The following is a 26,616-nucleotide window of genomic DNA, read 5'->3' as shown; positions in this document are numbered from 1 at the left end:
ATTACACTGCCAACAGCTTTTTGTAATATATTTATAGCCCCTTGTGTTGATTGCTCACATTCAACCACAGAGCGCCGAGCATATTCAGTAATCATTGATCACATCACAGGAGTCATTTCCAGCTGGCCTGCAGGCGTCTGGGAACATTACCACTGGGAAAAATTAGGGGGCAGCAATTTCCTAAGATGAGAGAAGTTGAGGAGACCAATTAGGATGGAAAGACACATTCCCTCAGTGGAAAAAGATAACGCTGGAGATGCTGGTGGAGTGTAATTAGCCATGTTTACTGTCCAAGCTATTAACGCTAATTTGTGATGCTTGAAAACAAGACGTTTGAGGTAATGGACCCTTGCCTTGCTCAGTAGAGTTAATAATACTAGCGTCACGTAATTACATGCACAATTCAACAAACTGTGTCTTGACCCGTCTCCATGGTTTTCCTTTGTGGAAATCAATAACATGAACAAAAAAATAGACATCTAGTCAATCCAGCATCCGTCCGTTTGGCAGTTTGGTAAGGTGAAGAGGTGAGAAGATCAGAAAAAGTAACAATACAAAAGATTAGTTATTATTATTATTATACTCCATTATACTCCATTACGAGTTAAAGTCCTGCACTTTAAATCCCGGTTAAGTAAACATTTATCAGCAAATTATGAATTGATGCATCAATGTTTGCGCTGCATTCTACTGTAATTGCCAGTGATGGAGCTAGTTTTAACTACTTTATATACAGTTGGGTTGTTTAGTCCAGTACTTCCCAACCAGGCCAGGCCTCTCCAAAGGGTCACGAGATAAACCTGAGGGGTCATGTGATTAATGGGAGCGGGAAGAATAAAGAACAACGTTCTGATACACAAATCTGTATTTGCCTTTTGAAATTCTTGTTTTTATTGTGAAATTAGTAGAAGTAGAAGACAACAGAATGCTGTGTGCGGTCCACTGACATTACGTCACATGATTTCAGAATATCGAAGTATTCAAATCTATGACAACTGTTTGGATCACCCACATGCAAACGTTGCTATATTCAGCCACAAATTAAAAAAGGTGCGGTGGATAAGACACCGACACACAGATGTACCACGCTTACTGTGATCACTGTATTATGCAGACATACAATGATGCTGACAAATAGAGGAAGGAGTTTACCCACAACGAGACAGCATGATCACTTTCTGGCTGATGCTACATGCAAAACATGCCACTCCTCAGCGTTACTGATTTAAAACATCAAATTAGTATGCAAAGTGCAGGTCAGTACATTTTCAGTGGATCGGTTTGTCAGCAGAAATCGGACATTAGCCGGCTTCCTCGAATTGATCGCTGGTAATGAGTTAATTGCGAACAATCAAATACCTAAATGAGCTTGAACGGAAGACATGTGTGAGGCTTACCTTTTGTCATCATATTTAATTACTCAACAGAGCTATCAGTTAACATGTTGCACGTCTACTAATGATACTGACATGATGGAGGCGTGTTCACAACTTATAATTACATACCATTCCATAAATAGATTCCAGACAATGAATTGAAATTATGAATTGAATTTTTGTCACCCTCAAGTTATAGCCATATGCAGCTGGGTGGAGGTTCAGACACATGCATCTTCATTTTGCTCTCATTGAGTGGACTGCCTCCTTGGACAGCAAGGTTAAATTCCAGGATTTCTGCTCTGATAAGCTCCTGAGCTGCTCTGGAGCCCCCAGGGAGCTGCTCCCTCAATCTCCCTTTGCTCTGCATACTGAGGATTTCCAACACAGCACTGCCTCCATCTTACTGAAGGTACCAACGCTTGACATTCTACAGGTTTTGTTGATGCTAGCTTGTCGTCACGGAGAGAGTGATTTTGATCATTTTGTTGGGGTGGTGGTGATCTTTTGTCTCTTCTGTAGCAGAGTTTATTAACAATAAAGGATATTTAGGAGTTTTGTCAAGAGGGTTTTGAAGAAAAAAATCATGCAAAACGGTTGGGAAACTGGTGGAGGCTTTCCACTTTCTTTTCATCCATAATCCAGTGTCTTTATACCTATATACTTTATAAGTGAAGTTGGCCAGGATTGCATTAGAACAGCAGAAGTTGCGACATGCTTCAGCAAAAGCATGACGCTTAGTTGTATAAGATTAAAGGCTCAGTTAAATCTCAATGAAGTGGCTGTTTTCTTCGACTCTTAGGTGACTCGACTAGGAGACAGGAAGCAGTCATCAAAAAGACGTTGCTATCTAGTGAGGTTTATTCTGTTCAGGTGCCGCGTGAATGTCGATGGAACAATTTAAAAGAAGTGATGCATACAGTATACTGAAGCCGGTCAGAGATTATAGAAAAGCCGGCATGATCACTGATCCTCATGAGCTAACACGTGGTGACTAGAGGGGGAGGTCACGTAAACAGGAAAACAAGGAGGCAGAGGACAGCCAGACCTCTCCGTGGGTCACTGACATCCCCAGTGGGTCGGCAGTTATCTCCGGGATGAGTCAAAGATGGTTTAATGCCCCGCCGCTTTGCCATTAATGTAAGAAGCCAGGTCATATGAAAACCAGTCATCCCTAATGAAGGCAGTCGTATATTCACACTCCCTCCAAAAAAGAACAAAGACACTCACCTACATTGTGCAGTTTTGCAAGCCACCACCTTTTGCCATCCACTATAAATCAAATATACAGCAGCCATTTAAGAGGTCCAAAACTATGTCCTACAAATGAAGGCTGCACAGTCTCAGTTTATATTGATGGAGGCAATTATAGCAAAGATGAATTGCCAAATTAGCATGTTAATTGGTTATCGTCACACAATCAAGTACATTGGTCCCAAAAGACCTTCTTCCTACCGGTGGCTTGATGGAAGCGTCCTTGAGTGTTGAAGAGGGAAAGGAACAATACGCAATGCTTGACAACTGATAAATTGAAGAATATGAATTATGAATGCATGGTTAATGAAGCCACATAATATTGTGTCTATAAGACCGGCGCCATCAAATTAGATACATTTTACTGTCATGTGTGAATTTTTGTTTTGCAATCATGTTTGCCTTCATATCATTATATAATTATTTCCCCAAAATTTGAGCTGCAATGTGTTCACGAGAGAATAAAATAATCGCCACACAAACTACAGTATCAGTGTATCATTTGGCCACTAGGTGGCACTCTGACACTGCAGTAAAGCAGCTCAAACTTTCCAGATGTTATTCAAATCTAAAGGTTAGCTTTCCCCCCTTGTTCCCCTCTTTGCTGTTTGAAAGGTCAGCATTTTGCAAGCAGAGGACAGTCTGATGTAACATTTATGTTGCTGAATCATAATCGCGGCCTGTGACAGGGTGCAGAGTTGATCACAGTTTGGATGACACTCTAATTTCCAGACCCTGACAACGTTCTCCAACGCAACCTGAAGGTGAATGTGGCGAGAGGAGGGCCATACTAATGTCCACAGTGTCCTCTCTCCTGTTGTGCTCAGGTAATGGGGCTCCTTTATTAGTTTTCCAACAGCGTGAAAAACATTTTTCACATTCACAGGAAAAACATTTTTCTTGCCCTCCTGTGACTAAAAGCGTCACAAAGTGTCAGTGTGTCACACCGACGCCAGATTGGGGCCGGTGTACCAGCTCGTGAAGGGATGAGTCAAATGTCAGTGTGACAGGGGACAGGCGAGACCAGATCCATATTTCTATTAGGCTCCACAGACTGATCAGATAGGACTGGATTGCCAAGCATGTTTGTGCATATTTCACTGTAATGCAGCTCCTCCATCTTTATTGACCTACAGCGGAGGTGATAGAGATGTCCCCATGGACACACACACACACACACTCTATCCCCGTCCTCCTCTCCCATTTGATGTGCATGTCTTGAATCGATCCATACAAACCCAATAGATCTGTACATGCTTTTGTCACAAAAGCCACTCCAAGACTTCTCATTCTGTCTGTGACGGGGGGGGGGGAGACTGGTGTTATTGATCCATCTGCAGGTGCCTGAAGGGGAATGACTGCCAGCGAAGATGAAATCTACTTGTTCACATCTGGTCCCGGTGCTGCAGAGGCCTTTAGCACAGAGCGGGCTATTGGCAGGCCACACATCAACTGTGAGCTCTCAGGCCCACATGACAGGTGGATATTGACTTGAGCCGTTCACTCGGAGGTTGTGGTAGTAGAAACTACATTTGGTGCACCAGGGGTGAAGTTTTTGCGCTGTGTGGTTCAAAAGAAGAGTTTTCAAGTTGGGTTAATTGAAAGGCAAGCAAGAGGATATGACTTACCGAATGTTTAATTTTTCCATTTTATTGTCCTATATCTGCATCTGGAAGTTGTAGCGTAGAAAATGGATTGAGATGATGGGTGGGCATTGCACCCCAATATGGCCAATGGGAGAAAAAAAAGAAAAGAAGCTATAGCTAATCTCACCAACTGTGCTAATTGACACACCTGTTTTACAAGAGAAAAGACTCCAAGGGCGATGAGTTATGTTTGGCATTTGCACAGATGTTTAACCTCCCCACTTCTGACAAAGTGCACAAACTGTGCATAGTCTCTTCCAGAAACCTTTTAGTGGGACACATTAGGGACTGTTCCAAAGCTATTGATGGATGACAAAGTCTCTAACAGGCCAAGTGAATGGTGGTGAAGTCACCCAAACTGAGTTTAATTTGATTATTTTGAAGTTGCATACGTTTTTACAGAGTAAAACATAGATCATGAGTCTAGACAAAAACAGGAAAGACAGTGCGTGCCAAGTATGAAAGACAGAGAGTCTTAAAAGAGACAAAGTCATGCATGCTGTTGCATGGGGCTTTGTCAGCGCTGAGGCATCAGCCACTAGACGGCAATCAGGCTTGGCAGGGACATCTGTCACTGAAGACACAAAGAGAGAAGGGCATTAGTGGAGTCAACGAACGAGGTGTGCGTGACTCACGTCACACAGAAATGTTGTACATGCAATACAAAGTCAAAAGGAAATTTAGATTTTAGTGTTCCAGTTTTATTTTTGTCCTTTAAATTATGTTGTTTTATCAGTCATGCATGAGAACGTCCCCCATTCTTCCCCGTCAGACCATCACCTCCTGAATGTGTGTAATCAATAGGGTAGAAAAGTGTGTTTTTAATAGAAAACGTAAAAAAATAAATAAAAAGGTATGTGGTGAATTATATAGAAGTGAGACTTGGTGAAGTGATTTATCAAAGGGTACAGGATGCTGCGGACAAAGCTCCCATGATTCATTTTGCAGCTCTTTGTGAAGTATTGTTGTTTGGGTGCTCTCACCTTCTCCTCCTCAGCACTTAGGCCATGACAAATGCAAGTGCCATCTGTGACTAGGAACCAAAGCAGCGAAAGGCCAGTGAGTTGATGCCAGTGGAGGGAGGAAGTCAGCCACGCTAGTTGTGATGAATAGATACCGTATCTCCTTTGAGATAATTTTGTGTAAGTTGCTTTCTGTGAGGAGACTGGCTGTTCATTTTTTCCTGCTTTTGCACCAGTCAGCGCATTTCCTCAGAGAGGATTTGGCCTGTTGGATTGTTTCCGTCTCGGATCACCCTTGCTTTCAGACATATTTTAAATGGAGAGGGTTTGTGAGGCATATAATATTGAGACTGTCACAAATTCCACTATGTCTTAGATTGTTATGATCCTGCCTGCCTGTTTCTCTAACTCTCCTGTCATTTCAGGTCCTGCCACTCACACCCTGTAATCACTCATTCCCCTCACTTGGTCTTCCACGCTCCCTCTCACCTGCAGCCCATTCCCTCATTAGTCCCTCACTATTTATATCCGTTCACTTGCGCTTGATCCCTGTCAGATTCTCTCGCGTGTTACTGCCAAGCGCTCCAGCCTTATCTTCAATTCCACATCTGATCTGCCTGTTCCGACCCTGCCTGCCGCTTTTTGGAATTGTTTACCTGAGTGACTGATCTCCTGCCTGAACACTGTTGAACTGTCCTTGTAACTCTGTCTCTTTGTCGTGCTCTTGGGTTCCAGTGTGCAAGTACTAGTAATCATTACAGAGACACATTAATAACAAACCACATGTTGTGCATTAAGGCCTCTATACGACATTCTGCTACAGATTAATAGACTAACATTTAAATACATATGAATTACACTATAGGTTTTTATAATTGCATTTATTCTTTGAAGCCCCCTATGAACTGAGGTCCAAATCAGAAATGAGCTATACAGACATGAACAACGAGCACACTGAGATAGGGGCGCTCTGTGTTCTTGTTAGCCGTGCGATGAGTTGCGAGGCTGAACTTAAGCACAACTTTGTTCTAAACATTTGCATGCAAACAGCAGGTTAGCAGGTGTTCACCATCTAATTTTAGCATGTTAGCATGCTAACATTTGCCAATTAGTATTAAACACAATACCTTTTTGCTGGTATTTAGTAAAACCGTATAGGACAAGTTGTAACTGATGGATAGGGGTTAAGTAGATATGTGGAACAAAGTGGCAAATCAATCAACTGAGCAACATCCCCATTACCATGCTGCTATTGTGTTACTGCTAATGGTTAATTACACAATGTGGTAAACTTGTATGTAATTGGGACAAGAAAGTACCAAATGAATGGTTTGGGGATAGCTAAATTCAACCTAGAAAATAAGACACTGGGCCTTCACAATGACCATTACTATGTAATACATGCAAATAAAAACATAAATACTAGAATGTATCTAAATTAAATCAACATTTGCCCTATGAAGTATAATATTTAAAGCTTTACTCCAGTATGGGAAAGAGGTTCTGACAGCTGATGCCTCTATTGTGGCCTCTGGGCAGCTATAACACAGGGGTGATTACACATGTCCTGACCAATCGAATGCCAACGCAGTTCATTGTATTTGACAGCCCCTTTGCTCAGCTCACCTGCTCTCACTGAGACGAATCCATCAGTGTGCATTGTGGTCAAATTGATCGCTGCAATCAATACCAAACCGGTGAAGCCATTGGCACTGCTGCTGCTGCTGCAGAGGAGGAGGCATCAAGAGTGCTTTGCCTTGTCTGTGATCTATCTATCTTTAGGCAGGAGCTAGGCATGGGATCAATATGCTACAGGCAGCTCATATTTCACTGGTGGCCCAGCAGGGCTGAGAGGGCAGAGGGGGAGAAAGGGGATGGGGAAGATGGGGATGATGACAAGGCTTCGCAAGGCTCTCGGGAGGTCAATCCAGACAGCAGATAGCGTGGAGCAGAAACAGGTGATATGGATGCAACCGAAGGTGAGAAGAGGAGAGAGAAGTTCGGTCGTGACGTAGGAGTCAATAGTGCAGCGGAGGCTTATACGCTACATGGACGGGAGCGCAGCCTGACAGCTTGTCGATTCAGTGAATTTATAATGAATGTTCTTTTATTCTCCTCTTTCTCTCTAACCTTTCTCTTCTCCTTTACTCCCTTTATCGCACCCCCTCCCTCCTCCCTCTCCTCCCTCCTCTCCTTCCTGTCACCTCCCTCCCCCTCTCTGTGTTTGGAGCATCACTCCCACCCTCCCTTCCCCTCCCTGTCACAGACTCATGTAGCCTATCATCCTGAGAGTAAAAACAAAGAGTTGTATGAAAGGCGCTTAGTCGCATTTCCTCCCACCCCTGCTGTTGCAGTGTCCTAATGATGCAAATGTTAGGCCGGCTAATGAGCGGGAGTTATGTTTCGGCTGAAGTTTACCGCGATGCTCGACCACCCTGTCTCATGAATAACATCACCGTGTCAGACTCAAGATGTGTGTTCCTCTCAGCTCACAATTAATGACCATTACAGATGGTGCTTTCTCAAGTTACTCACGAGGAAGAAAAAAAAGTAAAGACAACTGTTGGTCCATAGCGGTGTCCAAAGGTGGGCCTTTTAAAACAAAGATAATGAAAATCCATTTAAAGAATTCAAATGTATGCAATCTGCTCTGTCTGATGTAACACACGCATCGTGTACATACATACACACACACACACACACACACACACACACACACACACACACAAGCAGAAAAGGTGTCTAAAAACTTCAGGTGGAACTCTGAACACCCTCTCACCTGCGTAAGTCACATGACCTTTTGCCTCTCGAGTTCATTCTGGCTGTCATCTAACACTACATGCTTCTGAAAGATTGTGAAGCCGATAGATGCTGGCTTCTGTGTTATTACAATAACCCTTATGGCTGCTTACATTTCTCTCCCTCCCCACATCGTCGCTTAATCCGCCGTGCTTTTGCCCTTCAGTTTTTCAAAGACAGCCTGCGGGCTAGAATTGCCCTTTGCTGACTTGTTGCTGACAGTGAATAAGTTCCCCTCTCGTCTCCTCCCTTTTATCCCTGATATCATACTCTGAGCGGGTCAAGATCAATGCTGCTCCCTGCAAATCTGCCCAGACTCCGGGTGCTTCTCATTGACCTTACACAGGGGTAACCGAACGACTGCGACTCTCACCCAGCCAGCTTTTGCATTAACTTCTATGGATAACTGCACCCACGGCTCGCAGGGCTTTTCATCAAAAAGTCACAGACCACGTTGGTGCAGACCATTTATGTTCTTCTTGGCCACAAACTGCAAGCTTCACTCCTGATATGTAACTGGTTGACGTAGCGTATAGGAACACATTGGGTAAAGCTGTCGAGCATCTTGTAAAAGATTTTCATCACTGCTGAAGGAATGGATAAATGGTTCAGAAGCAAAGACTTTACCAACCTACTTTCTTATAAGACCACAAAAGTCTTTCAGAAGTAACAGTGAAAAGCTGGTCCAGTCTTGTTGAGAAACTTTTGTGATTTGTTCATTTTTAATGCCACCTTAAGGTTTGCGAACAGTCCATCGAGACTTACAGGAATAGAGCATTTGGAGCACAATTGAAAAAAAAAATCCCAGTAACCAAGGACATGTAGTGACAGGGTGATGAATGGCTTTACATGATGGAACAGACAGGACTCTGGACGCTGCAAACTTCTCGACAACAACCGAAAGAGGAAGAAAAATCAATTTCAGGTATGGCATAGAATTAATGCGCTGTATTGACTGAACTGAGGGACAAAGTCTTCCTTAGGGATGGATTGTAATGTAAAAGCACCAGCACAAAGACAGCGTCACGTTAAATATCCATTGTATATGTTCCGTGGAGGAACACATGACTTAATAACATGCCTTAAACAGAAAACAAGCAACAAAGAAATCCTTGCAGTGGAATATACTCTGAAGTCTAGCTTATGAAGTGCTGCATCAAGACAATAAAAGCGTGAGAAGCTGTGTGTAAGGAATGCTACTGCCGTCCTCGGGCCTAACACAGATCAAGAAAGCAGAGGCAGCAGCCCGGTCCAGATCCAGCTGGGGCTCTCATCCAATGGGATCCCTGAGAGACTCGCTTCAACAAGATGGATGACGGGCACCGAGCTTCAAACTGGGCGCACTCAGCCCAGACATCATCGGGTCCGGGCTGAATAAAGAGGTGGTGGCCCCTCGCCTGCTCTGCCCTAATAGGAGGCGCTGCCTGGCTGACAGCAGCCCATAAATAACCCAGTCGGTGTGTCACTGGAAAAGAACACACTCACCTGAGCACGCTCACTGGATCATGAGGGAGAGGTGAGATGCAATAATACAAGGGGCTCACAGTTATGGGAATGGAACACAAATGTGTGTTAACGTAGGTCACATAAGTACAAGTGACTTGTGTTATACTTTTTTTTCATATTACTGAAAATGTGGCATTACACAAATCAGTAATATCATATTTATGTTAAAATTAAAATACAAATTTAAGCCTAGATATTATAAGACTAAATATTTATCTATGTTGATCTCTGAGCATGCTGCAACCACAGCTTAATATGACTTCTTCAGGCTTACTTCATCAACCTCTTTGGACAATTTATTTGTATACATTTATTTGTTTTAAAGTCCATGACATATAACATAACACATACATACTGTGGTTAAATATGTCTTAAACTGACAAACTGACTCACTGTATGACCAGAGCATAACGAGCATACCGTATACATATTACATTAGTTTTGGTAATTTCTTGGTTCACTATTTTTCTTTCAAATTTCTACAATAAACCCCAAAGATGCCGGCACGTTGATATCCGAAGTCTTGGTCTAATTTAAGAAAGTAAAACACAGAATTTAACCCCGAGTTAATGAAGCGACAGAAACCTCCTCTCTTGGCAGCTTTCGGGGTCATGTGATTCGTATGCGTCATGACGTCATGCGGAAGTAAGTCAGCCAAGATGGCAGCGTCCTTGACAGGCATGTCGTGATTGTTGTCATCTGTTTAACATGGTCAACAGTTGCAAATGTACGTGCTGTACAACTGGCAAGAGAAGGTTTTGAGAGCGGAGCATGGAGAGACGAGAGTTCGTCGCGTCGCTGGTGGTAAGTTTGCTATTTTGTACGAATGTTACGCGTTGATATTTCTCTTAGCCAACCTTTGACGTTACTTTAATTACACATTTTATCGGTTGCTGGCAGCTGAAGACCGACTTACCACGAGAGCTGAAGTGGTGGATATGTCATGTTCGTGTTCTGCATACAAGACACTAAATAGTTCATCGTTTTGCAGTGTATAGTAACAGAAACATGTCGTACCCAAAGGGACCTGTGTAAACTACTGCAGCCACTCAGGTTTTTATGTCATTACGGGAGGAGGTTAACTGAGTCATTACAAGCACTATCACAAATAAGCTACATAACGTGCAGGTTGAACCAGCTCTATGCAACGTTATTTTTTGTGCAAAGTTATGCATTATTTCTTTGATGCCTTAGTATAACTAGTATAGCACACGTGCCCTTTTCAATTGAAACATCAATAATTAATTTGTAAGTTCTTAGATGAGGCGAGAGGCTTGTGAAGGCAAAAGACAGACATGAGTGTTGGAAAAGATATGTTTGTGTGTGTCGTTCCCTCTTTTGTTGCATTTATTGCTAGTTTATTAGGCTGTTTTAAATTAGATAGTGATACATAGTAAGAACATATCCAAGTACTTTTGTTCAATGTTACTTTAAACTCTGTGTGAAGTATCCACCGCACTCTGAGGAGACATTGGTGGGTTATTCCTATTATATCGACCTATCGTCACACTCAATGACGATAGGCCACTTTAGTTATGTTTTCTTATGAATCATCAGTGTTTCAGAAGGAGATATTATCGTTTTTACTCCACCTGTTTACTCCACTGCTCTTTTGTTTCTTTTACTGACATTTATTTACTTTGCTACTTTACCAGACAGATTAAAGCCACTTAAATTTGAAATTGATTTGAAATGCAAAACATACGATCATTATATAAACTATGATGCATTGTTGTAGATTTAAACTACTCATCAGTGTGTGAATTAGCTCTCATCAGCGTCGCTTATAGCTGCAGCAGATGGCTGTTTTTCAGGGAAAAAGCTTGGGTGAACCTGCTGTACACTACCTGCCCAGCACCAAACAGCAGGCACACCGACTCGACAAATGGCTGGTGATCATAGTGTAGCCTTTAGAGGCTAAAGAGACAGATGTGTCCCTCAGAAGTTGGAGACCAAAACACATTTGTACGTCAGGAGACCGGAAACGTGACTCCAAATTATCCCTCATCTTACGTCGTGTCTGTGAAATGTGTGTATCCAGCCTGTTGAGTTCCCCCTCCCCAAATGGCCCCCAAAAAATCAATTAATTAATTATGTAGAAGATTTGAATATGTGTTCCACCACCGGTGTTATGGCGTGGTGTAATGCTGCGTTATGTCTCACAGAGTAATTGTCTCTCCAGGCAGGCGGCTGTGCGGGGATGTGTGTGGATCTAACCCTCTTCCCTCTGGACACCGTAAAGACAAGACTGCAGAGTCAGCAGGGCTTCCACAAGGCAGGGGGCTTCAGGGGCATCTACGCCGGAGTCCCATCTGCTGCTGTCGGCTCCTTCCCCAACGGTATATGACGCTCGTTGTGATAGCTGGAGATATATATATATATATATATATATATATATATATATATATATATATATATATATATATATATATATATATATGATGCGAAGGTCCACTGTTTGTTGTTGTTTTTGTAATTGATGTTCTTACTAAAACACCCACGATTGTGCTTTGTGTGTGGAGACCTGAGCTTGCTCCGCGTCGATCATAATATCCACAAAGTGTCCGTTTGCGTTCGGTGTTTAGAGACTCTTTTAGTTGTTGCACATTCATTTATTTTGGACTTTTGTTGCTGTGGATTTCATGGATCATTTTACTAGTTCACAGTCAAAGTAGTTTAATTGATTTACTTTGTAGTGTAGTGTAGTGTCAGGCAGGCATTCAGCTTGTACTCTCCTGAAACAATTACATGCGGTGGCAAAGTCCCTGTTCTTTATTTAGTTCTTGATGAGATCATCCTCGCTGGCTCTGTTGGCCGTTGAGGACATTTACTTATGGTAATATACGATGACAAGAATAACGAGGACTTGGATTCTTAAAATTTACTTTTTTGAGGATATAATTTATTAGAGTCAGATTAATACGGTGGAACCTTAAAATGATTGATGCACCGAGGCTCTTCTTTAACTGGTTTTAGTGTAGCTGCCTAACCGAGATTGCTCCGTGACGAGACTTTTCAAAACCAGCATCTTGATCAGCCCTTTGGTGGGCAGCAGATCATCTGCAGGTCTGAAGGAAGCTGCAACATATCCAGCCCTCGAGTCTCACTTTCTCAACAGCATTGCATCCATAAACCAACTTCTTCCATCTATACTATTGCAGAGGCACCAAGTCAATCTTTTCAAGTGCGTTCCCACGTAGACCTTTTGAATGGAAGAAGTTGTAAATACACAAATATTTAAAAGAATCACTTTGGATTGATGCTACTCTAAAAGGCTGCAAATAGAAGCTCTGGTATTTGATAATCAATAGACCATCAATCAACATCTTTTGACTATTAAATGAGACAGAATGATAAACATGAGATGTTCAACTCATATGTTGTTGGTTTGAATGTAATACAATCTGTTTGCTGCAGTTTGAAAATTAATGAATTAATACAACTTTTGCAGGATGAATGTATGAGACGAATGATTAAGAAAGAAATGAACTTTATCCGCATGACACACATAACTTTCTTTGCTTTTACCCCAATTGACACACACACACACACACACACACACACACACACACACACACACACACACACACACACACACACACACACACACACACACTCTCACGCCGCGGTTTCTCCCCTGTCAGTGGTAGTGAGGGATATTAATTGCTGTATGCTGGTTGACTAATGGGCCTTAAATGGCTGTGGTTCTGCTTGATTTCAGCCGCTGCTTTCTTTGTCACCTACGAATGCACAAAGTCCCTGCTCGGCGCCGGCGGAGCGCTGGCTGCACCGCACGTGGCACCTGTCACTCACATGCTGGCCGCCTCCCTGGGAGAAATAGTAAGTCCTTCTCCTCCCTCATTCTCCCAACTTTAGCCTCCTTTCATTTGGATTTCTACTCCACTTTCAGTCTGCCGGCACACTTTGAACTCATGTATGTTTGTATTGGCCTAATTCATTCTTTGTTGTCCCAGTCCTAGAAGGCCGGCTGCCTTTACGCACACTCCGTCCCTCTTTGTTCCTTCGCCACCACCGGCGTGTCCGTTGACGTTATTGCCTTTCAAAATTTCACAGACTACTGTTAAAGTGGGCAGAAGGAGGGGGGGTTTGGCTGTAGGCCACGGGGTCCAGCAGGGTGAGTTCAGGGGGCTTCCTCAGGACTGTCCCAGCATTTTCTCCCACTAGCCGGGTAAATAAGATCTCATTACTGCCTATTTACTCATCTGCTTTCCCAGCTCAGGCCCACCAGACTCTGCCAGTTTAGTCTGGGGAATTCAGGCTTGAAACCAACAAGGAGCAGCGCAATTTCCTCAGTCCATCCCGTCCCAATCACTCGCAGCGAGCCACAGAATCTGAGCCCTATGGGGGCCGCGAGCACTCACTTTGGCATAAAGGGGGGTAGAGGGATAGGGGGTTGCCCCCCCCCCCCTGCTATATACCATCATGGCTTTCTTCAAAATATTAGGTTTTTAGTATTCATGGCTTTTGGATGGATGTGATTTAGCCAAGTTTTGCATGTTTATGAAATGGGATCATTCCACACGGGAGGATGTTCACTGGGCTCGACTTTATCCGTGTCTTGGTGTGTCACAGTGTTGAGAAGAGGACACATGTTACTCTTATACCAGCACAGATTCAATAAGAGTTGTCCTCCGTCCTCTTGGTTGTCACAATCACCGTAGCAGTGAATGCAGATACTGTCGGACTGTAGCTATTAACACTTTTTGTCTGCGGCATAGTCGGTGTGAAAGGTGAGGCTGAGGTTGCGGCTTCCTTTAACCCCTTCCCCGCTGTTCTGGATTTCAGCACATCAAAGGCACAAATCCTCGGAGCGGAGCAGAGCAGGGCGGGGGGGGGCTGGCGGGCGGGCGGGCGGGCGGGCGGTGGTATCCCACTGCATCCTGGCAACTTGATACGTCTTGTTCAAATAGAGTAATCTTCAGGCTTAGCCATGAAAGGCCTAACCTAGTGCTGCCCCGAGTGGTGTGCCGGGCCTAAACAACCCGCACTGTGATGCAATCGCCCCCTCAGTCATCCCTAATGAGATTTGACTGAGTTTTGAAGCACGTTGGCAGCGATGTACTTGTTAAATCTAGTTCTGTTGATTCGTTGATTGATAGAAAAGGAATCGAAACAGGATGTTCTCTGTTATATATCATTATGAATTGAATACCTTTTGACTTAGGACAGTACAGACAATTTGAGAGCTCATCATGGATTCAGGAAAAAATTGTGGAAGCCATTTTTAAAACAGTTATTTTACATTTTTATAGACAAAAGTTTTGTCTTTTCGTTAAACATTTTGAGTCCTTTGTTTTCCTCCATTGTATGTTTTTATTTTTTATTTTTACCATGGTATATTGCAGCATTTTGTTTTTGCTCGTTTATTAGTTCTGTCTAAGAAGGTTGCTTTATGATAGCTAGAACGTGAATCTCTCATCATTCACATGATTTCTGTGCGGTAAAGGGCCTTTTTAAAAGGGGAGGTGTGACCCTCTCCGTAAGGTACCTGCTCACTTTAGTGTGTTTGTCCTCCAGGTTTAAGCCACCGTTATTCATTTGAGTCCTTGAATAGTTAAACACAAACCACATTGTCAACATGAATCCAAAACTCAAAACAGATTTTTAGCGCCGTTATATTTCATCTTCCGCTCTGCATTATATGTTCTGTTCTGCCAGTGGAAGACTCTCTTGCTCTCTTGTTTTCACCGTGTTTCTCTGCAGCTCTTCCACCTGTGTGTGTGTGTGTGTGTGTGTGTGTGTGTGTGTGTGTGTGTGTGTGTGTCTCTCTCTCTCTTGCTGGGAGCAGCTGGGTGGGGGCCGGCTTTGACTCACACAGGAACTTAAAGAGGAAGATGCAACTTGTTCTTTGGTCCTTGTCTGACTTGCCCGTTCCACCTCTTCATCAGCCCACCATCCTATCCCCAGGAGTCCACTTAGGCGGGGTGTTTTACCAACTGTTTCCACTCGGCAACATTCACCGCAGAAGCTTTATGGTGCTTACTTCTTTGCTGATCCTATCCCCGAGCCTCCATCTATCTATGATGTGCTCAACTTGGCACAAACTCGCTAGATGTGGACTTCAGTCAAAGTGTATTATGGTCGTTCCAGAGGGAGTTGTAGCTCAGCATTTAATACTGCAATAAGTAAGCGAGGGGAATTGAAAGAAAGAAAAGAAAACACTTGTACACACCTGAATCGAAGTAATATTTGTGTTTATAGTCGAGTGTTTGGTTTAACAGATGTTCATCCAGGGGAAGGAGGAATGGTTGAGCATATGCAGTATGCTCATAGGGAGAATCTCCATATGTCAGAATGATAACTTACAGGAATCATAATATTTATAATAAGTTTAAAGTTTAAGACCTAAATAAGTTCCTTTATTAGATTCAGGATCACGGGTGGCGGAAATATATACTTTTAAGAATACAGATGTAAAGCAGAAATTTACTCCAGCTGTTTGATGGTTACCCTTTTCATATGAACCTAACCTAAGCTGCAGAGAGAAAGAACAAGAGAGGGTCAAGACAATGAGAGAAATCCCCCCCCCCCCCCCCCACACTGCCAGAAGCATCCTGTTGTTTTGTGCGAGTGCGGTGTTGGGACGCGCCCATAAAGAATGTGTAAGCTGATGGCGTCTGTCAGGCTCTAGCAGGCTGTTATCCAGCCATTAGATCAGATTTATCTTCATTCCCATTCGCTCGACGTCTGCCCTGAAAGCTCATTTGTCAAGGCCAGGCGGCAGGTTTTTCGCGCATCTATAAACCCCCCCACCACCACCACCACCACCACCACCACCAGCAGCACACATCTGTAGGAGGATGTACTGGAAAATACAGTGTGACATGACAAGATAGGGGGGGAGCAGGGAGCAGGAGGGAGGAGTTTTTGGGGGTAGAAACTGGCAGCCACTTAACTTGGCACTGAGAAATAATCCATGCATCGCCTTCGAGCAGCGCCACGCTCCGTGATTTATTGGCTGTTGTTTCAAAAGTTGGAGACACTCAGTGTCCTCATCTCTTGCCTTTTTCTTCATGACCTTTTTTTTTTTTTTTTTTTCTTCCATCTCTTCCTTCCTTCCTTCCTTTTGTCGACCCGTCTTTCAGTCTTTCTTGGTGCTGTGATGTGTTTCTAGGACTGGGCGTGTGATCCAAAATCCAGAAAAGTCTTAATTAGTTTATGTGATGGTTCATGCAGTACAGTCTTTCAAGGGCCGACATGTAGATTTTACACAGGCTTCACTTTACTGTATTTGATATGACATTTAGTGGGAAGGCACTATTTTTCCACTATAGATTAGTGTAACAGCAGATTTAACTGTGTTTCAGAGCATGTTTACTTCCACTTCCAATAAATCCAAATATTTAAAGCACATAGTTGTTGCTGCCTGTTTTTTTCTTTCTTACCTGCTGTCTCTTTATGGTGCCAAATAGTAATCATGTGCCTGATTGCCTGACCACTGTCATGAGTGGCAAAATAAAGATGTAGCAAAGGGGGGGGGGGGGGGACGGGGGGGATGGGGACGGTGGGGATGGGGACGGGGGTGTAATGACTCAATCTGCCGATTGATTCGCTGGAATCTCTGCTAATTTCCCATTCCATACCGGGGGTTTCGCCCGTGATTGAGTGTCATCTTCTTACCTTGTTGTTTTGGCGGCCGGTGCTGTAAATTGAAAACACGCTCCGTCATTTGGATTAACAACAACAGGCCGAGGGAAAACGGAAAGGCTCCAATCACCGGCAGTCAGCCTCCTAATTAACGCTGCTTGACGAATCCAACAGCTTGTAAATAAAGATGAATGGTTGCAGGGATTTAAGAGACTGCCAGTGGGTTTATTATAAGTTTACTTGCCGAGAACCAAGCGTCTGTCCTAAACATGAGGCAACAATCCGGAGTTGAGGGACATCTACTGTACCTAAATCTGTCATTCTTTCTTTTTTTTGGCTCTTTCTTTTAAACTGTGATGACATACTACCTCTACATCTCAACACAGGATATGACTCTATTATCATATTTTATCACGCACCCCTCAGATTCATCAACATGCTTCCCCATTTTCTGTTGTTTTCAGAGATCTAAAATGGCCTCAGAGGCAGCGCGCTTTATCTTCTATCCACTCGGCATCACTCTCCCCACCTCTAGGCGCGCAAATTACTCCCAAATAAACAATGTCCCTAATTTATTTGGTATAATCTTTGGCTCATCCTGCCTTCCTCTCTGCAGTGACAGCAGAGGAAAGGCCGTCTCATCTCCAGGCCCCCCATCCAATTATGTCAGTAATTACTTGTCATAGCCACTTTCTTTCCATTTAGCTGCCTTATTCTGGCCCTTTGGAGAATTGGTTTGGGGAAAAACATGATGTACAATGTATTATAAATGGTAAGTTGACCAAAGGGAGGGCAAATGAGATCTCTGAGATGGATGCAGCCAGCTCAGTTATTGCGGCGAGGTCGATGCAGGTGGATGTTTGGCCACTTGGTGGTACTGTTGCACCATGGTGAGGTTGCAGTTAGACTACGAGTCCTGCTCACCTGAAATACCAATACGAATTGGCTTGAATTCTTCAAAGGCACTCATTCAAGTCTCTTTGTTTTTGCTCCTATGTACAGATAATGAGGTTTTTTGGGCTCCTTGTGTATTGAAAATAGGAAGAACTGACATTTGCCTGCAGCAGAAGTGATACATTGAAGGTCAAGACAAAGCTGAGAAATAAAGCAAATAATGAACAATATTAAATAGGAGTTTTAGATTTACAGAGCTAGAACTGTGCCTGCATGTCTGTGAAGTCTTCTACAGCTCAGTCTGTGATTTCACGTGACTTCCAGGACTACGAACGTCTCCCCTCTCCTTTTGTGCTCCACATATATTCACGGTCTTGCTCATAAGGTGTCCTTGGTGTCTGGCAGAGGAGACGAGTGGGTGACAGACGTGAGCCCTCTAACAGCTGTCGGGGGGGGGGGGGGGGGGGGGGGGGGTGTACCCTCCTCCTTCCCCTCCTCGCAGAGTACGGCAATAGAGCCTTTTCCTCCAGGACCCGGCACATCTAAAACTCCGGAACGCTAAATCAGTATGGATAGCTGAATGGAGATGCAGCCTAAACATGACAGGGAAGCATTTTATCTTTATTGCGGTTCCTGCATCACTCTTTCTTTTTGCTCCGCCCCCCCCCCCCCCCCCCCCCCCCCACCCCACACACACACACACACACACACACACACACACACACACACACACACGCACACAACGCTGCTGTGGCGAGGGTGGCACCAGCAGACTGGCATCTGTATGACCGAGGGGAGTCGCAGCAAGGGGGCGGCTCACCAATCGCTCTGTAAGATTGCTTGCCGTTAGCCGGTATTTCCGCTCCGATGAGGGATAAATGGGAAATCAAGTCACCAGGTGGGCAGCTGTGCCACAGCCCGCCCGCCTGCCTGCCTTTCAGGCGATGGGAGTTATGAAGCATAAATATTCATGTCTATCTTCACTAGCTGTTGGCAGTCCATATTTTTGTTGACATATGGTGGATGGGTTTGGAACTTGTGGCTGGGAGTGTGGTTACTGAGGTGTGCATGTGTGTCATGCCTGGATCTGTCCGTGTGTTTTGATGGAAGCGCGTGTTCTTCGGACGCAGATACACAGTCACCTTTTTTTACCTGTTGCTCAGGTGTCATGTCTGCTGTGTGTACTGGTTTGTTAATTGGCCCGATTGGACGCTCACTGAAGCGCCCGTTAGCCCGCCAGCACGATGTAATCGCTCACTTCAGGCCGTGCCACACTATGGCCACCTGCCACACATTGTGGCTATCAAAAGCCCTTTGCAAATGCAGCACTGTAGATTGAGATTGTACGTGAGGCGACACCGTTTACCCATGCGTGCTCTTTCCGTCCTGTAGGTGGCGTGTCTGATCCGGGTGCCCACGGAGGTGGTCAAACAGAGGACCCAGGCCTCCCCCTCATCCACCACCTACCGCATGCTGCTGGCTACAGTCAGAGCAGAGGTACACAGCAATCAGAGGCACTTTGTTAGAGGATAAATCTGGTTTATTACCACTTTGATCTTTTTTTTTTTTGGCCATCAGAAAGGCTTTAAAACCATAATGAGTACAATGTTATCACAACCTGTGGAAATAAAGGCCTTGTCTATGAAAGTTTAAATAAGAGGGAATTATTTATTTTTATATATTTCACAGATTAATTTGAAAAACTTTTCATGTGGTCATTGTGAAATATTGAACTTGGCACCATGTAAAATGAGTAAAGTAAATATTCATGATTTCTTACAGAAATTCTATTTATTGAATCATAAAGTTTGTCTGTGATTGTAATAAAAGTTTGTTCTGCTCTGTTATCTCTGCTCAGGGTGTGCGAGGCTTGTACAGAGGATTCGGGTCTACGGTTCTCAGAGAGGTAGGATTACTTCAAATGTGTTTTTCTCCCTCACCTCTCAACCAATAAGATCGCATACTTGTTATGTCTTCGGTAAAGTTTAGTTTTAGGTAATTGCGAAGCACTTCTTACAGCTACTACATAAATTTCCAGAGTTTATTCTAAAGACAATTACCAGACTCCTTAAAGGCCGTGTAGTGAATTCTTTTTGATAGGCTGGACGAATATTGAGGCTTTCCACTCTTCTGACTGAAGACATTTTAATTTCTCTCGGGCTTTATTGAGGTAAGAAATATTGATTTAGTTGGTTTTTTTTTCTCCATCTCATTCAATTACGTATGCAAGATGCTCTGCCCCCTATTAGAAGTACATCTGATTAATTAATGCAATTAGTTGCGTTATAAATGCAAAACAAAACGCGGATAAATGAGCATCGGGCTTCACCCTCGATGGCCGCTCACCTTTTTGTAAATGAAAAAGCCGCTCTAGCTCTTTGATTCATGATCTTCTGTTTAATTGCACCTGCAGTGCATGATAACACTAAATAATCGCAGCATAAGCCGTGTAGATCTCTCCCTTGTCTCGCCTCGCCTGATGAGTTTCAATAGAAGTGGAAAAGAAAATGAGAAAGGGGGGCAGAGATGGAGAAAGAAGTGTATGAAGGTGACACTTGTCTTTCCATCCTTTTTTTTTTTTTTTTTCTTCTTTTTTTGGGGAGGCGGGTGAGGGTGTAATCTAGTCGCCTCCGCTGTGCTAGCCTGTACTTATTTTCTGCCTCACTAAACTGATGTTATTCACGCAAATTCCATCTGGACAGCCGGGGGAAAAAAAAAAAAGGACAACAAGACACTGTGATTTCTCCGAGGGGCTCTGAATAAATGAATACATTTGGAGGCTGGCGCACGGCCTGTGTGCATACTAACACTGGGAGATGAAACGCAACGGTGGTGGCAGGGATTTGGGGCGCGGGGACGGCAAGGGATGCTCTGCGGTGATTGGCTTTGACGTGTGTCAGGAAGGTAATTCATTTTCTCTCGGCCTCTTTCGCTATCCACCTATCTCCCTCCTTTGGACAAGCGACCCTGTCAAGATAAGTTTGTTTATGTGGGACGGCGTCGTGCCTCCCCTCCCTCACTGGCCCACTAATTGGGGTCCTCTCTGTGCTATACATTCATTAGGGCTCAGAAGGCATTTCTGATGGCCATGATATCACATTAGTGCAGGATGTGTAGCAAAAGCCCACATCCAACAAACCCAGATCATCGAGAACAAGTTTCAAACAGTTATGGTGGATTTTACACAACACACAACAATGCCCTAAGGTTTTCTTTAGACGCCAACATCTGAACTATTGACTAATAGACATTCAATTTCTTTTTTTTTTCTTTTGCACCACATTAATCTCTACTGTGGTCTACCCTCTCCTTAAAAGAAACTGTCAAGTCGTGTGCTGAATCGGCACCTTTTGGGTTCCAGCTGAATAGAGCATGAAATCAATTAGATTCAGATTGCGGTGAATAAAATTGTGCCGTGAAAAATGACTTTATTTGACTTTTACAAAAACGCAGGCTTATTAATGAACATCAGCCAGACTTTGTTCAGTATTTTAAGTACACTACACTTGTTTTAAGTACCACATTTAAGATGTTCATCTATTGTTAATCAATTGTTCATTTTATGAAAATACAATTAACCCAGACTCCATCTATATTTAATCATCTGGTGATACCTGTCGTTTTGACATGATCCACTATTTCTCTAACAGGACACCCCAAGCGTCTCCTGTTGAATAGTACCAACTTCTACCACTAGATGGCATGCTAAGATTATCACTGTCTTAGATGTTTGCATCTCATTTCACTTCAATCCCCTCTCCCTCTGTAACCTCCCCCCCTTTCTGCTCCCCCATCACACCAATCCAGCTTTATGGCATTTATGAGCCGCAGTCACTGCACTGAAAATGATGGCCTTTTTTTATTATTATTTTAATGCCGAGCCCTGTATTTTTTTTATCTAAAAGCGCTGTGAGGTGATCTCGGATTTCATCTAAACTGCTCCAATTTGAGTTTGAGTAATGAGCCTGAGATGGGTTATTAGATAGTGATTTAGGATTGCGGTGGCAGGGGGGCTGCGGAGGGATAGGTGTAAGTGAAGCTGACGGTGTCTGACACAGTCGACTGAAGAGCTTGGAGCGTCGGCTGATTGACTGCAGCATACGGCTACGCTAAATGCATCTCTCATACTTGTGCTCTTTCACCTACTCACTCGGAAAGCCACTTTATTTAAATCCATTTTCACATATTTAAGTGGGTAAGCACTCGGACAGGAAGGTAATTGAGCTCTCTAAATGAGACTGAACAGTTTATTAATGAAAGATGTGTCCCCGGTCTTCCTTTTACTGGCGTTATGTATATATTTTTTTCTTAGCCAGGCCCTGAATCAGCCTTCACGTTTCTCCACCCCAACAGCTGGGACCTGGCAACCGGAGGTATAAGATCTGGCTGAAGGGCTTATGAAACACCTCTCCATCCAGGTTCCTCCCCACCACATCTCTGCTTCCTCTCTATCCTTCTCCTCTTCAATCCCCGCTTGATCCCTTCTCTGCTTCCTCCTTCAGGGGGTTTAGCTGAAGGAAAGGACTTGCAGAATTGGATTTTAACTACAGATGGGTGGGTGAGAAATGAAAAGACCAACATAAATTGTCTTAGTAAGGCATTTGGCCACTACAATCCTCCAGACCTGTAACTCTTAATTGATCTGTGGATTGTTTTCTTGATTGATTAATTAACTGTTTGGTCCATAAAATGTAAAAAAAATCACAACTTCTTGAAGCTCAAGTTGACGTATGCAAACTGCTTGTATTGCCAAACTAAGACTCCAAAACCCAAAGATCTTGTGTTTAATATCATGGAACGCCAAGAGAACCAGCACATATCACTCCTGAGTATTAGTAATAGTCATCCTGTTTGAGTAGTTTGCAGGACGAGCTGACCCTCGTTAGAAGAGTGATGACCTTCTTAAGCTACAGGGAACGTTTTCTCTTCGTCACTGGATGATCATCATCTCTTTACCACACGCTTCACACCGGGGAGTGCCGGTTTACTCCCGCCGTCACGCTGGATGACTGGCTGCACCTGTCATTCACATTTGTCTAGCTTTGTATATGCAATTGTTTCTGCACTTTCTACCGAGCCTCATCGTGCAGCCATGTTGGCCCGTGCACCTATTTTACATCTCCCTCAGACATTCAGTCCCTCTGGGGTGGACATTTGCTCCATGGCTTTGGCTGCAAATCTAACCAAAGCTCAGGGAACCTTCCTGAGATCAACACGTGGTGAGAGCTCAGTTGTTGCATTGTGTTCATTGAGTTATGACTGAGTTATGATGAGTCCGTGCAGAGCAGCGAGGGGGGGAATTGTTTGCTTCCTCTGCTGGGATGCTGAGATTGAAACCGAGTCAACAGGCATGCAGCATAGCAGAGCAGAGCTGACCCCTGCGTGGCCCTTTTTCTTTTTTCTTTTTTTGGAAAGGAGCCACTTTTCACTGTCTGTGACGCAGGTTCAAAAGGGAGAGGTGAGGGGGAATCACTCTCATATCCTGTTCTCTGTGCGCACTGATCCACAGAGGCTCGTGTTTATACACCCTCACATGACGAAGGCCGAGCACGGGAGAGACGGAGCAGACAGAGGCAAGAGAGACGTGGCAGGGGAAGCAAACAGTGTTTATTTTCCTTAACATATGTAAAGGCAGGATTTGTGGGACACGCGTGAAGGATCGGAGGCTTCCTCCTGCTTTGTGTTTAGAGTCGGACCTCGTCAGAGCAGCTGCCATTAGTCTCTTCGAGCCAGACAGCAAACCAACTCTTCTAGATGGTGTCGACACCTTAAAAAGCTTAACAGAACTGGAATAAATGGAATGGAAAATGTTACAAGATCACACAGTAAAAAAGAGAAACCAAACCAAGGAAAATATTAAACTGTCAGTTGAAAATTAAGTGTAATGCCTCCCAGCGTGATGACTGTGCTTTCTTGTTTAATTTCTGGACTGATTTTGAAGAGCCATTTTCAATTTGTGGCTTTGTGCAATTACACGGCCAAAGAAGAAGATTTGTATCAGCCTCTGCAAGCTCGGTAGAATTAGCTGCCGATGAAATGGAGTTTGGCTCTATTGGTTTCAAAAATGGAGGTGAAGGTTTTAAAGACCACCAGCTACTGGTGCTGCCTTATCTGTTTACACTGTGATCAATGAGTAGCTTAAGAGTCCTGAGAAAACCTGTTGACCTCCATAGATCTGACCCTTGACAGGACTTGACCCGTAGAGGGGCGTTCGACCGCTTCTGTGATAAGGAGAAACAACTGAAGAGGCTTAGGCCCACCTGGGTGTTTAGTCCAGTGTAGGACACACTCACTGTAGATCTAGCATTGGATTAGCAGACTGCACATATACATACATACATACTCCTTAACTTAAAACATCGATAGAACTGTTTAGAATTCCTTCACGGGAACTCAAAGGCAGTCAACCACTGCTGTAATAGAGGGGCCTCCACCTGATGCGTCTCTTCACATTGTGAGTTTTAACAGTATTCATTGCTCTGATGGATCGCTCTCCGTCTACCCTGCTTGAGGAATGGAATATCAGTCTTGGATTCCGCCCTCGTTCAAGTTGTTTTGCGGGTCGGGCCGACCCTTGTTAGAAGAGTGATGGCCCTCTTAAGCTACGGAGAACGATTCCTCTTCGTCACTGGATGATCACTTTACCACACGCCACACCGAGGGAGTGATGGTTTACTCCCGCCGCCGCGCTGGATGACAGATGGATGGGCTTCCGTTCACAGTGACTGGCTTGCACCTGTCGTTCACATTAGTGTGGTTACGTGAACACAATATGTATCTTCACTCTCTTCTGTGCTTCATTGTACATCCATACAGTCCAGTCCCCCCCCCCCCATGGGGTGGACATTGGCACGGTGGCTTTTGCTGCAAATCTAACTAAACCTCAGGAACCTTCCTACAATCAACACCTGGTCTTATTAATGACTTCTACAGTCGAGGAGTTCGCTACCATGCTGTCAGGACCCCCCCCGCAGGTGTGCTTGCTGCTCAGTGCATATTTGACCCGGGGGACGGTGCAGGGCTTTCTGCGGTTCCCGTTGAGGATGATGCATTGGAAGTCTGTGCCACTGAGAGCCATGGATCACACACTTACGTTAAGTGCATTTGTCCCCATTGAGCTCTTTAATCCACTCCAAAAAAAATCCATCATTGTGGCTGCAATTTGGAATGCAGGGGATCTCTGTGTTGAGAGTTATCACAAATACCTACTGCCAGGCATTTGTTTTTTATAGTTGTTTTTATGCCTCTCCACTCTGCTGAATGTGTGAGTGCTTTGACCGCGGTGGCCATGTTAGTCTGGGTCTCTGGGTCTTGGGGCTATGTTTACTTCCCACAACTTAACGCGTGTTTGTCTCAATCCGAGCAGAAAACCTTTTGGTGCTGCACATGTGTTTGTAATAATGCACAGCCCCGACGGCCTGGCAAGGGACTGAGTGTGTGGGGGGGAGGGGGGGTGGGAAGGCAATGCAGGGGGGGGTAATGGGTCCGTAACAGAGGGAAAAGGGACAGCAGCGGTTTGGATGTCATGTGGAAGGAAATACGTGTCAATGCCCCCTGTATGTTGGAATCTGGTGCCAGTACACAGGATTGAGTGTGAAGCATTATTCCCCTGACAGCAATTCTTGCCATGTAGATTCTGTTTGAATTGGACACCTGTTCCACTTTAGTTTCAAAAGGCATTAAAGTGACATAATACCCTAGCTGCCTAAACTGTAATTCTATCTTAGTCAGACAGCCTGACTGTAGGAAAACCTTTTAAACCAGTTAAACTTTCAATCAGATCCACTCTACATAACAGAAACGTCTTATTTCCACTTCATCCTGTGAGTGACAGGAGATGGTGAGAGTTAAGGGAGTGGAAGGAGGATAAATCAATGTGGTGCAATAGCCAGACATTTGGAAGCACGCAGTAATTACAACGCCACTTCTCTTTCATGAGAAGCGGCGGCGCACATCCTTCTCCCTCTCCTTTCCCCCCCTCTTTTGCAAAAACATCTTGTTTCTGTGCATTTAGGGCAACTTTTAATTCAATGTAAGGTATGACTCTTTGGTTATTTGATTGGCTTTTTGGAACAATGATTTGCCTTTTTAGATTTGCAGGACTGTTTTTATAGTTTGCGAGGTTTTCTGTTGCGTAAGTGTCCTTTTTTCCCCAGACAGTCACATGAGGCTCTCCAGAAGCAACGCTCCCCCCCCCCCCCCCCCCCCTTCATCCAGCTATGCCTGCCCCCTTTTCCTCAGTCACAACCATCATCGTGATAGCATCTGGAACAAACCACCTGAATGTCAAGGGGTCACGCTGTGATGTCACTGCTTAATGTCTAATGGGGAAAAAATATATATATATAAAGTGTCACTCGCACCATGAGCGTTCACCTCACTAAACCCCGGCAGAGGTGAGGAGTTCAAACCGATTCATAATTTAACGCTCATCTACATTCACGGCAGTCCAAGCTGGAGCTGCTGTTTATTTGAGCCAAGGGGATTACATGGTTTAATGTTCGTGCTCCATGTACCACAATAGTAATTCAAACCATGCCAGATTAATGAAAGAGTTCATATTTTTTGTGA

At 44.0% G+C, this 26,616-nt stretch overlaps 1 protein-coding gene across 1 annotated transcript in view; it reads left to right on the top strand.

Moving 5' to 3' along the window:
* The first annotated feature begins 10,200 nt into the window (after window positions 1-10,200).
* slc25a26 (solute carrier family 25 member 26) overlaps window positions 10,201-26,616 on the top strand; it is a 46,557-nt gene continuing 30,141 nt past the window's right edge. The window contains exons 1-5 of the mRNA XM_068720217.1: window positions 10,201-10,347; window positions 11,726-11,882; window positions 13,265-13,383; window positions 19,438-19,542; window positions 19,904-19,951. Of these exons, the coding sequence (XP_068576318.1) occupies window positions 10,315-10,347; window positions 11,726-11,882; window positions 13,265-13,383; window positions 19,438-19,542; window positions 19,904-19,951 (462 nt within the window). The 5' untranslated portion in view covers window positions 10,201-10,314. The remainder of the gene's footprint in view (window positions 10,348-11,725; window positions 11,883-13,264; window positions 13,384-19,437; window positions 19,543-19,903; window positions 19,952-26,616) is intronic.

Source organism: Cebidichthys violaceus, unplaced genomic scaffold, assembly GCF_023349555.1.
Source record: "Cebidichthys violaceus isolate CVI_PGR_0920_01 unplaced genomic scaffold, fCebVio1.0.p SCAF_25, whole genome shotgun sequence".
NCBI lineage: Eukaryota > Metazoa > Chordata > Actinopteri > Perciformes > Stichaeidae > Cebidichthys > Cebidichthys violaceus.
The sequence above is the reverse complement of the archived record's forward strand: the minus strand, read 5'-3'. Positions and strand labels throughout refer to the sequence as shown.